Raw genomic sequence first — 13728 nt, forward strand, 5'->3', positions numbered from 1 at the left:
CAGTTTAATATGCAACACTCGTATAAGCTTTTGTCTTACAATACAGGAATTGATTTATAGACCGTGGGTTATATATACCACTGCCTTCAGGTAATTGGACAATGGCAATAGTCTGCGCTAGGCCAGCCCCCTTAGTACACTGATGTAACTGCCCACTCTGAGGCTCAAGTTTTGCTAGTGTCCTTAGATGGACCGCTTCTCTTGGAGAAGAATTTTATTAAAAAATTTTTCCACCAGAAATATTTTGCTTCTTTTCACTGACCCTTCTTACAGGGTTAGACTGCTTATGGCCTTCATGCGGTTTCTCGATCAGTGACCCTCATGTACATCTTGGTGAACTTTCTCCTGCCATAGATGATCCTAAATCTGCAAGATCACAACTCTTGCCCTTGGCAAGCTTTTTATTTTTTATTTTTTTTGGCAGCTTCCTCAAAAAATACATTCAAGCAGCAACCGAGGGAAGGAGGTTCAAGCCCCATTATCCACTTTATTAATTCCTACCCTTCGGTTTTTTTTTTTCTTGGGGACATCCCCCAGCCTATGAATCTATTCTGTGTCCTGTACTGCATGATAAAGTTTTGGAATTTTGACGTACCTGTAAATCTTGGAGTGCAGTACACAGGTCCCCCTTCTCTCTTCTCTGTGACCTCCATATTGCTTGCTAAATCTGGACCCTCAGTGTAGGTGGGGTGTGCAATAGGGGGCACACCCAGAGAAGAGGTGAAGAAGCAAAGTGCCAGGGTTCTAAGTCCAGTCAGCAGGCTGGGGTTGGAGGGAGGATGCCACTCTTTTTTTTTTTTTTTTTTTTTTTTTTGTTTTTGTTTTTTTTCCTTAACTGTAGTTAGGATACATTAAGGTGAAAAAACACAAGGGTTTACAACCCCTTTAAAGGCAAACCTATCCAAAACTGTTTTGAAGGGCAGTGGGGTAGAAATACCCTTAAGGTACAGTGCATCTAACTTTAAAAATTTTCTAGAATGGCTATAAGAATAAAATGCACGTACCTTTTTTTTATTTTTTTATTTTTTTGTGGTGGCAATACACTGTTGATTTTAAATAGGTGACAGAACACAGTGCTTGACGGAGTTTCCCCACCAGGACATTGTATTGCACTAATCAACAGCTGCAGCTGATTTTAGCTGCAGCCGCCAGTCGAAGATTTTTCATTATGTCCCTTTGTCAGAAGTCAAGCAAACAATTGACTTCTGACGAATGGACAACTACACACTTATCAAATTCAGCCAGTTCCTTTTGAACCCGCTGCATTTGGATCGGGAAAGCTTTTATACCCAGGGCCAGGGCAAGGGATGGGCAGGAGGGGAAGCTGCCCTGGGCACAGCAGAACAAGTGAGCAGAGAATATACACAGGACAGTAAACCCCTACTACAGCATGCATTAACAATGGAGGAGGGGGTGCAGTTCTGAATACTTGCCCTGGACGCTAGATGAACTTGTCCTGGTACGGTTTATACCACAATGGTTTAGCCTCTAGTTGACCCCCTTCCTCCTTCTGCATGTTCATTTTTGCCAAAGAAGCTAATTGGAAGGTGCTGGAGACAGGAGAAGGTGGATCCAGCTCAGGACTGAACCAGAAAGGGCAGAATAGTGTCAGAAGTTGCCTTTTGCGGCACCCAGAGATTTGAGATAGATATCCAGGGTGCTCATATTTATTGTGGTCCGCATAACTGAAATTACTTTAACAGTGTTAACTTTGTAAAGTTTGTGGGATGGTGAAATCACTTTATAATGTCTGCTTGTTTTAAAAAATTATTTATTTATTTTTTTGTTTTTTCACATGCAGGTGTCAGAAAACAATGACAACTTTTACAAAAATTGTCCCGGATTGGAGACCTCTGAATGCAGTTCACAAATCTCCATGCAACAAGTGTCAGGCTGAGGACCAGAGGCGAGAGATGCATTTGGAAACGTATGTATTACACACCAGCATGTTGTTTTAAGGTGGCCTTGCACTTGGTAAACATAAAGCCCTGCAAATTTAAAGCGGGAGTCTGCCGGGAGTGCGTGTTTGTTTTTTTTGTTTTTTTTTTAAAAGCCAGAAGCTACAAATGCTGCAGCTGCTGACTTTTAAAATAGTGACACTTACCTGTCTAGCGCGCCCGCGATGTCGGCACCCGAAGCCGATCTCTCGATCGTCTCTCGGGTGCTGCCGCCGCCATCTTGGGTATGGGAATCAGGAAGTGGAGCCTTTCAGCTTCATTTCCCGGTTCCCTACTGCGCATGCGCGAGTCGCGCTGCGCAATGAGGATGGACCCGCTGCCTCTGGGATCTGTGTGTTTCCCAGCAGGCAGCGGGGGACTTTTGGAAAGGGGCGTAATCTACGCCCCTTTCCGCAGAGAGCTATCCAGGAAGTGGGTGCAGATACCTGAACTGTACAGGTACCTGCACCCCCCTCCCCCCGAAAAGGTGCCAATTGTGGTGCCGGAGGGGGGGGGGGGAGGATTCCAATGAGTGGAAGGTCCACTTTAGGGTGGACCTCCGCTTTAAGTGTTGCCCTCTTCTGTTTTGCTGCTCCTAGTCCAGATTTTTTCCCACTTGGGTTTTTATGTTCTGAGAGCCGGCTGTCTCTTCTGCATTCTCGCTATGATGTGGGGCCAGATCATGTACAGATAGACACCTGCCACCATGTCACTTTGAATTTTTATTTCTGCAGAAGAGAGAATCTAGTTTCTTGCTAAAAACCAATTGAGTACTGTTTTGAGATACTTTTTTTATTTTTTATTTTTTTATTTGCACACACGTTCACATATTCAGGACAGGCGTTTGGGGTAAAAGACCCTTCTTCTAAGGTCCAGACTGCACTAATACAGAAAGTTTTAGCAAACACACACAACAATGGAAATATTAAACTGGGTTAGTTGGGATAAGCAAATTAGTGAACTCTGGAATGAGAGAGGGGGAAAAACCACAAAGGTGAGAGTGGTCATAATAAAACTTATTTTTTCAGTTTTTTTTATTTTAGAATATATTATTTGAACACCTTTTACATCTGTCCGTTTCTTTAAAAAATTCAATGAATTGTTTTTTTAACCACCTGCCAACCGCTCACAGTAAATATACCTCAAGTGGGCAGCAGGTGCAATGGCGTACCTGTATGTCAACTCTTCTGGTTCAGAGGCACATGCCCCCTGCCTACCTGTGCTGGGATTGGGCACAGCATGGGTTTGGCAGCTGATTTTAGCCAGTGATTTTGGCTGAAGTCAGCTGACTTGACTGTTCAATCACACACTGAATTCTGTGTTCACAGATCTGTGTTACTGTATACAGGTAAAATCCATCTCGCTGTTTTTTTTCCCTACAAGCAGGGGGGAAAAAAACAGATGACGTAAACAGCAACCCATGTTGCACACCTTAAAATGGAGTCCCACTCCAAAAAAAAAGTATTAATGTGCATAAAAAAAAAAACATTTGGAGAATTTTATTTTTTATTTTTTTTGCTAGGGGGTCCCTCATAGTCTGCCTCCTTCAGCCTTGGCTCCTGACTTCACTTCCCTCAGCGCAGGAAGGGAGATAGCCTCTCCCCCTCCCTCTTGTCAATCATCTGGGACACGTGATCGGTCCCAGATTGCGCGGCCAGTCACGGCATGCGCAGTGGGTGCCCAGCTGTGCAGCCACAGCCAGGCACCCACAGTTAAAATGCTGGCGCTGCCGAGCGGAGGGGGAGACAAGCGGGACTTTAAGCCCCTGCATCGCTGGACCCTGGGACAGGTAAGTGTCCGATTTATTAAAAGTCAGCAGCTGCAGTATTTGTAGCGGCTGACTTTTAATTTAATTTTTTTAAGTGGAGCACCACTTTATGCATTGTTAGAAACTATATATTATCACCAGCACTGGGGTGTTATATGGGGATCAAGCGGATGTATACCAATCCCTTAAAGCGCTGTATAATTTAGAGAGTGATTACACCTTGCTAGGCAAACAGTTAAGCCCTTGATTGTCCCTAGATGTTAACCCCTTCCCAGCCAGTGTCATTAGTACAGTGTCAGTGTACAGTATTATCCCTGATCACTGTGTTAGTGTCACTAGCGATGTTAGGGACCCTTCCAGATGGTCTGTTAGCACTGGATTGCTTGCCATCTACAGTCCCACTATAAGTTGCTAAACCCAGCTATTACAGCATAGTGTCTGTAGCTGCGTAAATTGCAGTATGTATACTATAGTTTGTAGAGTGTGTGTGTGTGTGTGTGTGTGTGTATGTATATGTATGTATGTATGTATATATATATATATATATATATATATATATATATATATATATATATATATATATATATATATATATATATATATATATATATATATATATATATATATATATATATATATATATATATATATATATATATATATATATAAATAAAATATTAGTGTGTGGGTGCCAATGCTTTTTTAGGCAGGTGTAAAAAAAAAAAATGCCTTCAATACAGCATCAGTTCTTCAGCTAGGTACACTTGCACACAGTTTTTGATGGAACTTGGCAGGTTGCACAAAGATCACAACTCCTGTCATTGTCCATTTTGCTGAGAAGCTTGGGTGCATGGAAAGTTGGAGGTTATTAAAAGTAAAGACCTGTGAAATTAAGGATTTCATAGACTAAATAATATTATCACATAAATGAAACTGGATACAGTAATAGATGCAGTATGTTTGTTTTTTTTTTGTTTTTTTTATGGCGTTCCTTTAGTGGAATTCCAATCATGTTTGGTTGGGTGTCCATTTTGGGAAGCTAACCCTTTGTTCCTATTCTCATGAGCACAGTTAGTTACACAGGATGTAATTTGAAAAAAGTCTACCCAATAGGCTTTTACTACAGTGTCCCTAACTGATGCCCTAATGCCTTCTGCTTGGGGACAGAGGAAAAAAAACCTCACACGTTCTAATCTCTTCTGATTCCTTTCTAAAATGTGTGAAGTTCTGGTTTGAACTTTACCCATTTTTGATTAATGTATCTCAATGATTGTACAAGCTCCAGTACTATGCTATACAGTGCTTTTGGTTTTTGCTGTTTTGTGGTACTTCAATGTAATCGGACTATTTCTTGCAGGCTACAACCTATGTTCATGCTTCACTTTGTGGAAGGGTTGCCAAGCAGTGATTTGAAGGGGTTTGCTTTTGAGTTTGGAGAACACTGGTATGATATTAGGACAGTTATTAGATATCGTGACCAGCATTTTTCCACATGGATGGCAAATGATGATGGTGAGTATTGTCATTTTATTAATTTAGTGTTCACTGATTTTTAGTTTATCGCCACTCTGCAAAAAAAGGTTGTATCCTTTATATATTTCTGTTTTTTGTTTTCACTTTTTAGCACAGGTTCCCACTGATGCGATTTTTGATGCAAGTTGAAATGCATTAAATTGCATGACAAGTGAAATGACAACATACGTTACACATGCATGCAGTGCGACTGCAGTCAGATTTTGAAAATGGTCCTAAACGAGTTTGGTGCGATACATTGCAATTTTGGACGCATCAAAATAACATCTGCATTCTTTTTTTGATTTGTCCATTGAAGTCTATGAACCATCAGAATAAAAAAAAAGGCATTAAACAGTGCGGGCCCCCCCCCCCCCATCCATAGCAGGTGGTATGGATTTGAAGGGGTACCCCACAATGGCAATAAATGCATGGGGTCCCCCCAAAATCCATGCTAGTCCCTTAGGTCTAGTATGAATTTTAAGGGGAACCCCATGCCAAAAAAAATACTTACCGAACCCTTATCCGAGCATGCGGGCCATCAAAGAAAGGGGGGGACAGGCGAGCCCTCCCCCACTCACAAAGCATCAGCATGTTAAAGTTCCACCCAAAAGTTAAACTTCTGCTTTTAGGACTCCTCACCCCCTAGGCGACTAGCGAAGTTCTACAAGCAGAAAACAAACAGCGCCAACCTTAGTGCAGTATTGAAGTCCACAATTAATTATTTGGAATGTAGTACACTCACTCTGTATAGGAGAAATTCAGGCACATCGTATATGTAAAGGTATGTTCCAAAGTTCATCACAGGACTCCAAGGGGAAGGTGATCCTCTTGCGCTGGAGCGTCTCGTCCGGTGGCGCCGGTGGTATACAGTGTCTCCAGCTTGGTTTCGCACAGCGTCACGGAGGTCAGCTGATGGGATGTCTGGGGTCGCACTGTGGTGATGCAAATGCGTTCACGCTTTCGGAGCATGCGTGCTCCTTCATCAGGCATAGCATCTACCATTTTGGAAGTGGTCAAATAGGGGAAAGCAGAGCTAATTGGCCAATGCGATCACGGAACAGCCCCGCTGTAGGGCGGGGTTAATAGAACTAGAAACTGGCATTGTATTTTCTCGGGAGTATGCAAATCTGAGAACACTTGCATCCACTGTGTTAAAAATGCAAGCTGGCTGACATACATTCTTGGGCAAGAAAAGATTTCATAGTAATATCATGAAAAACATACGAAAAGAAAGAAAGGAAGAAAAGACATGGTATAATATAGATGAAGCATCTAGAAATACAAAGTATGTGTTTATATACAGAGGGAGTGAGAAGTTAAAGAATGTGTATAAAAACTTTTAATAGATAAAAAATAAAAATATTTTTTTAATATACAGGTGCAAAAAAATAAAACCTAAAAAATAGAATTAAAAACTAAAAATTAAATTTTATTAGAAAAATTGTAGTGATTAAAAAATTAAAGTTGATAGAGAATTAGTAATAAATTAATATATGTATAGGACAAGGGGACTAGCGAAGTTCTTCCTTCCCTCCCTGCAATCTTCTGGGACATGTCACAGGTCCCATAAGATTGCCTGGCCATTGAGAAAGCGCAGCACGACTTGCGCAGTGTGTGCACCCAGCTGTGAAGCTGCAAGCTGTCACACCCGGGTGCCCACACTTGTGATGCCGGTGCCAAAGAGAAAGGAGCTCTCGGGTGGCCGCATTGCTGGACCATGGGATAGGTGAGTGTGTTTAAAGTCAGCAGCTACACTTTCTGTAGCTGCTGACTTTTAATAAACACAAAACTGAGTGGAACTCCGCTTTAATGAACATGAGGGCTGCTTCCCCACAACCCTGGCCTGGTGGTTGTGGGGGTGCAGGATGTAGCTTATCAGAATTGGGAAGCCCTCTTTAAAGTCTAAGTAACACCCCCCTATCATTTTCACCCAAGGAAGCTGCCATCTTTGGCTCTGTTTAATCTACAACTGCCATGATGCTGCACAGGTGATCAGTTATGACACCAGCCATTGGATGGTTTGAGATTTTGGTTGAGAGCACAACCAATGGGAGTGATACATTTCTGTCACGTGCCGGAAATGAAACTGTTTTATGGATGGGTTTACTTCAGCTTTAAGAAGGGGGGCCTCCCAGATCCTGCCCCCCCCCCCAACCATGTAAGTATGGGGTTCACAGTACTCCTATTCATTCACTGAGAAAATGTCAAAAGTAAATAAAAATGATGGCCAGGCGGTGGCTTTTCCATCCTGACTTGACGTCTTGCCAAATGACGATGCCGCTTCCCCTGACGCTATGTAAACAAACAGGCAGGGTTCGCAACAAAAGGGTGGATAAGAAATTGGGACTTTTATATATGAGGCAATGAATGGGTACATTCATATGCCTCCATCCCTAATACATATATTAAAGGGATTGGTTGGGTCTTTATATGAAGCACACTACTAGAAAATGGGTATGCAAAGACATGTTTAATGACTCCTATTCAATACATGGTAAAAATATATAGAATTAATAATAGATGGCACCTTGATAATTCATGTATATACACATATTCCGACATGAATCATATTGCATAATAAAGGTATTATAATAAGGTTATTAATATGTAGCCCATTATTCTGATTGTTAACATAGGTTATTATAGAAATGATGATATAATAAAAATACATAATACTGAGGAATCTCAAACACATGATTTCAAAGGTGTAGCGTAAGACAGGAGCTCTAATGTGGATATACCCACTCATCAGGAGCTAATGCCAAATAGATGTATCTATATTAAAAAATGCATTCTGCAAATTCATCTGTGCCAACCACCAGATTATTTTGCATTTATTCATTTTTTTATTATAGATGCATCCTATTTGGTATTTGCTCCCAACGAGTGGTAATATCCATGAAACGCATAGAACTCCTGTCTTATGCTACACCATTGCAATCGTGTTTGAAATTCTTCAGTATTATGTATTTTAATTATAATTTCTATAATAACCTGTTTACAATTACTCAGAATAATGGGCTACATATTAATACCCTTATACAATATGAATCATGTCAGAATATGTGTATATACATGAATTATCAAGGTGCTATCTATTGTTTTCTATATATTTTTACCATGTATTAAATGTATATTTAATAGGAATCATTAAATGTTTTTTTGCATACTTATTATTTAGTAGTGTGCTAAATATAAAGTCCCAACCAACCCCCTTCTTTTAAACAGGTGGGATTACCTGGTTTTTTTTTGTGGGGGGTGGAAGGTACTTTTACCCCACAAAAAACGGCTAACTACTAACCTCTTCTTTTGCACCACCCAGGTGTCCTCCTACAAGGCAAAGATAAGTCCAGACTTTCATCAAAAGCCCCAAAACCCTCAGTCAGTCCAGAGTTTTTACTCAAAATTAAGGGTCGCCTTTACTTCCTGCAGTGGGGTGATGCCTGTTGCCAATTTGCACCAGTCTAAATCGGACATCCCTTTTTGTCCAATATGTCAATTTATTTCCAGTGGCTGCGGAATAGAATTCTGTCCTTGCCCCTTCCTCAATTCCTGCCCTCCAATTTACCAACTCGCCTCAAAGTTGGGCAGATTTGTGGGTCTCCCTGAGTTGGCTTCTGGCCCACGAGTGGTATTCCCAGTTCACATAGAGGGGGGAAAAAAAGAGGGGTGGAGAATTTGTGGCATTGGTGAACATCATCTATCTGCATATTTCCATCTTTTTCCCACACTTTCTATACTTTGCTGTTTGAAACCAACATTTCTATTCACCGATTGACACAGCTTCTCTCTTTAGACCATTGGATGTTATGCCACCTTCAGGAGAAAACTAGGCATTACATTAGTCCTTAGACATCCAGGATGCATACCTGCACATACCGGCTGCAAACGTTTCTGCGATTGCAGTCAGGTAAGCCCACTACCAGTTTGTTGCTCTCCCTTTTGGTTTGGTATCAGCCCCCCGAGTCTTTACCAAGGTATTGGCTCCTGCGTTGGCTTTGCTACGGCAACGCGGGCTCGTGATCGTGGGTTACCTAGACGATCTCCTCCTGAGAGCTTTTTCTGCCTCAGAGTTGGAAGAGTATGTGGCGATCACTATGCAGATCCTGCAAGCATTTGGGTGGCTATTGAACCTAAAAAAGTCAGTGATAGTACTGACTCAGCGTTTGGAGTATCTAGGCTTGCTGCTGGACTCCAGGGAGGCGAGAGTGTTTCTCCCTTCAGACAAGCTGCAGACTCTCAGAGCCACGGTAAAACTGCTGATGAACCGCAGGTGGTGTTCGCTGTGCTTCTGCATGCGAGTCCTGGGACTCATGGTGGCCTCTTTTGAGGCAGTACCATATGTCCAGTTCCACACCAGAGTCCTGCAGAAGGAGATCTTTGCAAAGTGGGAAAAATCTCCATTGTCCCTGGATCGACAGATCAATCTCCTTGAGCTGAGAGCGATCAAGCTATGCCTCTCCACATGGTCAATGAGACTGCAAGGGCATCCGATCAGGATCCAGTCGGACAACGCCACTGTTGTGGCATACGTGAATCACCAAGGAGGAACAAGAAGCTTGGCCGCCGCACGGGAGGTCGCTCACATACTTTGTTGGGCAGAGTGACATGTACAGGCCCTGTCGGCCATTTACATCCCAGGTGTGGAGAACTGGCAGGCGGACTATCTAAGGCATCAGATGCTGGACCCAGGAGAATGGGTGTTGCATCCAGAGGTATCCAGGCTACTGTACCTGCGGTGGGGCACACCAGACGTGGATCTTCTGGCCTCCCATCTCAATCTGAAGGTGCAGAGATTTGTGTCCTGGACAACAGATCCGTCAGAAGCGCTGGTGGTTCTGTGGGATCAGTGCCAGCTGATCTACACATTTCATCCACTGAAACTGTTACTACGTCTGCTTCGTGGAAGCCGAGGGGATCCCAGTAATACTGGTTACCCCAGATTGGCCTCAGCGTCCTTGGTACACAGACCTAGTGTGTCTGGTGGCAGACGCTCCCTGTCGACTGCCGTTGTGAGAGGACCTTCTGTCTCAAGGTCCTATTCTCCATCCTGCTTTACCATTGCTGGCTTTAACAGCATGGCTATTGAGAGCCAGGTGTTGGGGAACCGGGGTCTGTCGGACTCGGTGATACCAACTGTGTTGAGAGCACGGAAATCATCTTCTCGGAAGAGATATCTTCGTGCCTGGAAGGCCTACATCTCCGTGAGGAGGAAGGATGGCATCCGCGCTCCTTTTCTATATCCAGGATTCTGCTGTTTCTTCAGCAAGGGGTGGACCAGAATTTGGCGTTAAGCACCATTAAAGGCCAAATATCAGCTTTGGCTGTCCCTTTTCAGCAACCTCTGGCATCTCACTCTCTAGTGAGTACTTTTGCTCAAGGGGTGCGACATGTAGTTCCTCCGGTGTGTCCACCGTTGCCCCCGTGGGATCTGAACCTGGTAATGGCACTTCAAAAACCGCCATTTGAAAATATCAGAGTTTCCCCTGTTGACTCTTTCCCAGAAAGTGGTCTTTCTGGTGGCCATCACATCAGCCAGGAGGGTTTTCGGAACTGGCGGCCTTGTCCTGCGAGTTGCCCTATCTGGTTATCCGCAAGGATAAGGTGGTGTTATCCTTGCGTCTTTTCTGCTGAAGGTAGTCTCGGCGTTTCACATCAATGAGGACATTGTGTTACCATCTCTGTCTTAAGACGACCCATCCTAAGGAGGTGTCCCTTAATGCTTTGGATGTGGTTCGGGCTCTGAAGGTGTATTTGTCTGCCCCGACTCCCTTCCGGAAGTCAGACTCACTGTTTGTTTCGGTGGCTGGCATGGCTGTCTCGTTGGCCACCATTTCCAGATGGATCAGACGGATTGTGGTACAAGCCTATGCCTTGCAGAGGCAGGTGCCCCCCTTTCCGGTCACGACCCACTCCACGAGGGCAATCAAAGTCTTGGGCCTTCCAACATCAAGCGTCTGTTGCTCAAGTGTGTAAAGCTCCGACCTGGTCGTCTGTCCACACGTTTCCAAAGTTCTACAAGGTAGATGTCAGTGCATCAAGTGATGGCTGTTTTGGCTGCAAAGTTTTTCAGGCGGCTGTATAGTTGCAATTGCATATGCAATGCTTTCCTTTTTTCCTGTTGTGTTTTTTTCGTAAAAACGCAGTACCTTTTAAGTTAATGCACTGTTGCATTCGTTACCGCAGTTTTTGGGTAGTGCTTCTCTGTTGTGGTGGTTTTTCCACACACTGTAGTTTTTTGTGGCTAAAGTTTGTACTAGCACCCACATGCCATGGTGGATCAAGTTTCATGCTGTTTTCCCACCCCCCGTTTGGCACTGCTTGGGAACGTCCCAATGGTCTAAAAAGAAGCTGTGTCAGTCGGGGAATATAAGAGAAAATAGGATTTTTTTTTTGTACTCAGCGTAAAATCCTTTTCTCTGTAATTCACCGACTGACACAGCACCCGCCCCTCCTATCTTTATTTACGTTATACTGCTTGTTGACGTACTGAGGCTGCAGTAGCATGCTGAGGGGTTGTTACCTAAGGGACCGGCCCTTGGGCAGAACTAGAAAGTTCTAGTTTTATTATCACATGTTAACATGTAATGCCTAGTCTTCTCCTGAAGGTGGCATAATAACCCAATGGTCTAAAGAGGAAGCTGTGTCAGTCGGTGAATTACAGAGAAAAGGATTTTACGGTGAGTACAAAAAATCCTATTTTTCAATTTATCACCCTGCTATTTGGGGCTCTCTTCTGCACCATGAGTCTTCACAGAAGTGCTTGCTCCACTCCTGGACCTGCTAAGATTGTGGGTCATCTATGTTGCAGGTAAACGGAACGACCTTCTGCTGAAGGAGTCTTCAGCCAGTGCCTAACATTTGAAAAGGAACCCAGTTGCTTTGAACTTTTGGATGGCTGATCATCTTTAAGAAGTCTGCCCTCTAACCCGCCCATTGCCTGGAATATTTCAGGCTTATCTTGGCACGGCCAGGCCAACTTGCTCCTTCCCCAGGAAAAGATTGCTTCTTCTAGGTCCAGCTGTCGGACTTTCATATCAACCAGGCACCATGTGACTCGCTTCTGCATAGAGTTCTGGGCCTCATGGAGACCTCCTATAAAATGGTTGTCTCAGTTCAGTTCCACTCGAGACCTACAGCTTGACATTCTCATGATGTGGGTCAAGCAGATTCTTTCTGTTGATCGCTTATTACTGCTGTCTCCCTGGCATGGTAGATGTGCCTAAGCCCTGGAAAACCATTCCTTCACTCTCCCTGGAAGCTGGCAAAAGCCTAATAGGCTGAGGGTGGGGTTCCATATTTCCCTGACTGTTCAGGAACTGATGGTCACCATCAGCATTTTTGAATGGAGAGTTGTAAGAAAATCTGATTCTTTCCTGAGCAGAACCACATTTCAACTCCATTGGCAAAATTGGCAGATTGACTTCTTTATTTATTTTTTTACGTCATATTTAAGTACTTTGATAATTCAAACAGTCTTGCTGACCTAGCTGGCTACAGCACTGATCCCAGCTGCAGCTGTCCTTTACCTCCTCTAACACCGAGAATTGAGAGATTAAAGACCACTGTGTTATCGGTCTTCAGAATACAGGGAGCTGGTGACTGTTGGTCTCCTGCGCTCACTGGAGCACCAGGCTGTGGAAGGGGCAGGAGCTGCTGGCTCAAGATCTCAGCAGCGCACTGAAAGGCTGAGCCAGCTGCTGGTCCAGGCATCTGAGTGGATCCCAACCATATGGTCAGGATCTTTTTCTTAGAGCCTGGACTGGTGCTGTGACATCAGCTGCTGTCGGCTGAAGACGGGTGCAGAACAAATTGCAGTTGTGTGATTCATAGGAAAACTATAGCCAAAATATCTTTTTAGCTTTACTACATCATTAGACGAGTGGACCCTACACCCTAATATCTTCCTGATGCTCACAAATGGGGAACACTGATGTGGACATCATGGCCTCTAAATTCAACAAGAACATGGACAGGATTGTGACCAGGTACAAATCCCCTGGCCTTAACAGGGGATGCCCTAATTATTCATTGGTCCCTCTTTAGACCGGTGTATGCATGCCCTACCTCAACTGCCCTGCAAGATGAGACAAATGGATTTCAATGATCCCCAGCACTCCAGATTGACCCAGGACATCTCGGTATGCAGACATACAGACCCCTGACAGAAGAGCCTTGTCCTCCAAATAGACCAGACTCGCTTATCTGTCACTGGTTTTAGCAGCCAGCATACCTGTTAAAAAAAACCAGTGGTCTAAAAAAGTAGGGATATTGCGGACTCAATCATTCACACCTTGCGCAAGGCAAGAATGACCTCTTGTAGGATCTATTATCGCACCTGTAGGGCCTCCTTTGGTTGGTGAAGAAACTGGTACCTCAACCCCCTGAAGCATCCTTCACTTCCTTGCCTTCCTCCATCCTGGTCCCGATCAGCATCTGGCTCTTGGTACTCAAAAGGGATGGTTTTCCACCTTTATTCTTTCTACTTAAAAAACCTTTGTCTTCACA

The 13728-nt window shown here is 43.7% G+C and overlaps 1 protein-coding gene across 1 annotated transcript in view; it reads left to right on the forward strand.

Moving 5' to 3' along the window:
- Positions 1-13728, forward strand: part of USPL1 (ubiquitin specific peptidase like 1) — a 143342-nt gene that overhangs the window by 124384 nt on the left and 5230 nt on the right. Inside the window, exons 7-8 of the mRNA XM_077484487.1 lie at positions 1802-1927; positions 5063-5217. Of these exons, the coding sequence (XP_077340613.1) occupies positions 1802-1927; positions 5063-5217 (281 nt within the window). The remainder of the gene's footprint in view (positions 1-1801; positions 1928-5062; positions 5218-13728) is intronic.

Source organism: Lithobates pipiens, unplaced genomic scaffold (assembly GCF_037356315.1).
Source record: "Lithobates pipiens isolate NorthernLeopardFrog02 unplaced genomic scaffold, aLitPip1_a1.2 Scaffold_16, whole genome shotgun sequence".
Taxonomy (NCBI): Eukaryota; Metazoa; Chordata; class Amphibia; order Anura; family Ranidae; genus Lithobates; species Lithobates pipiens.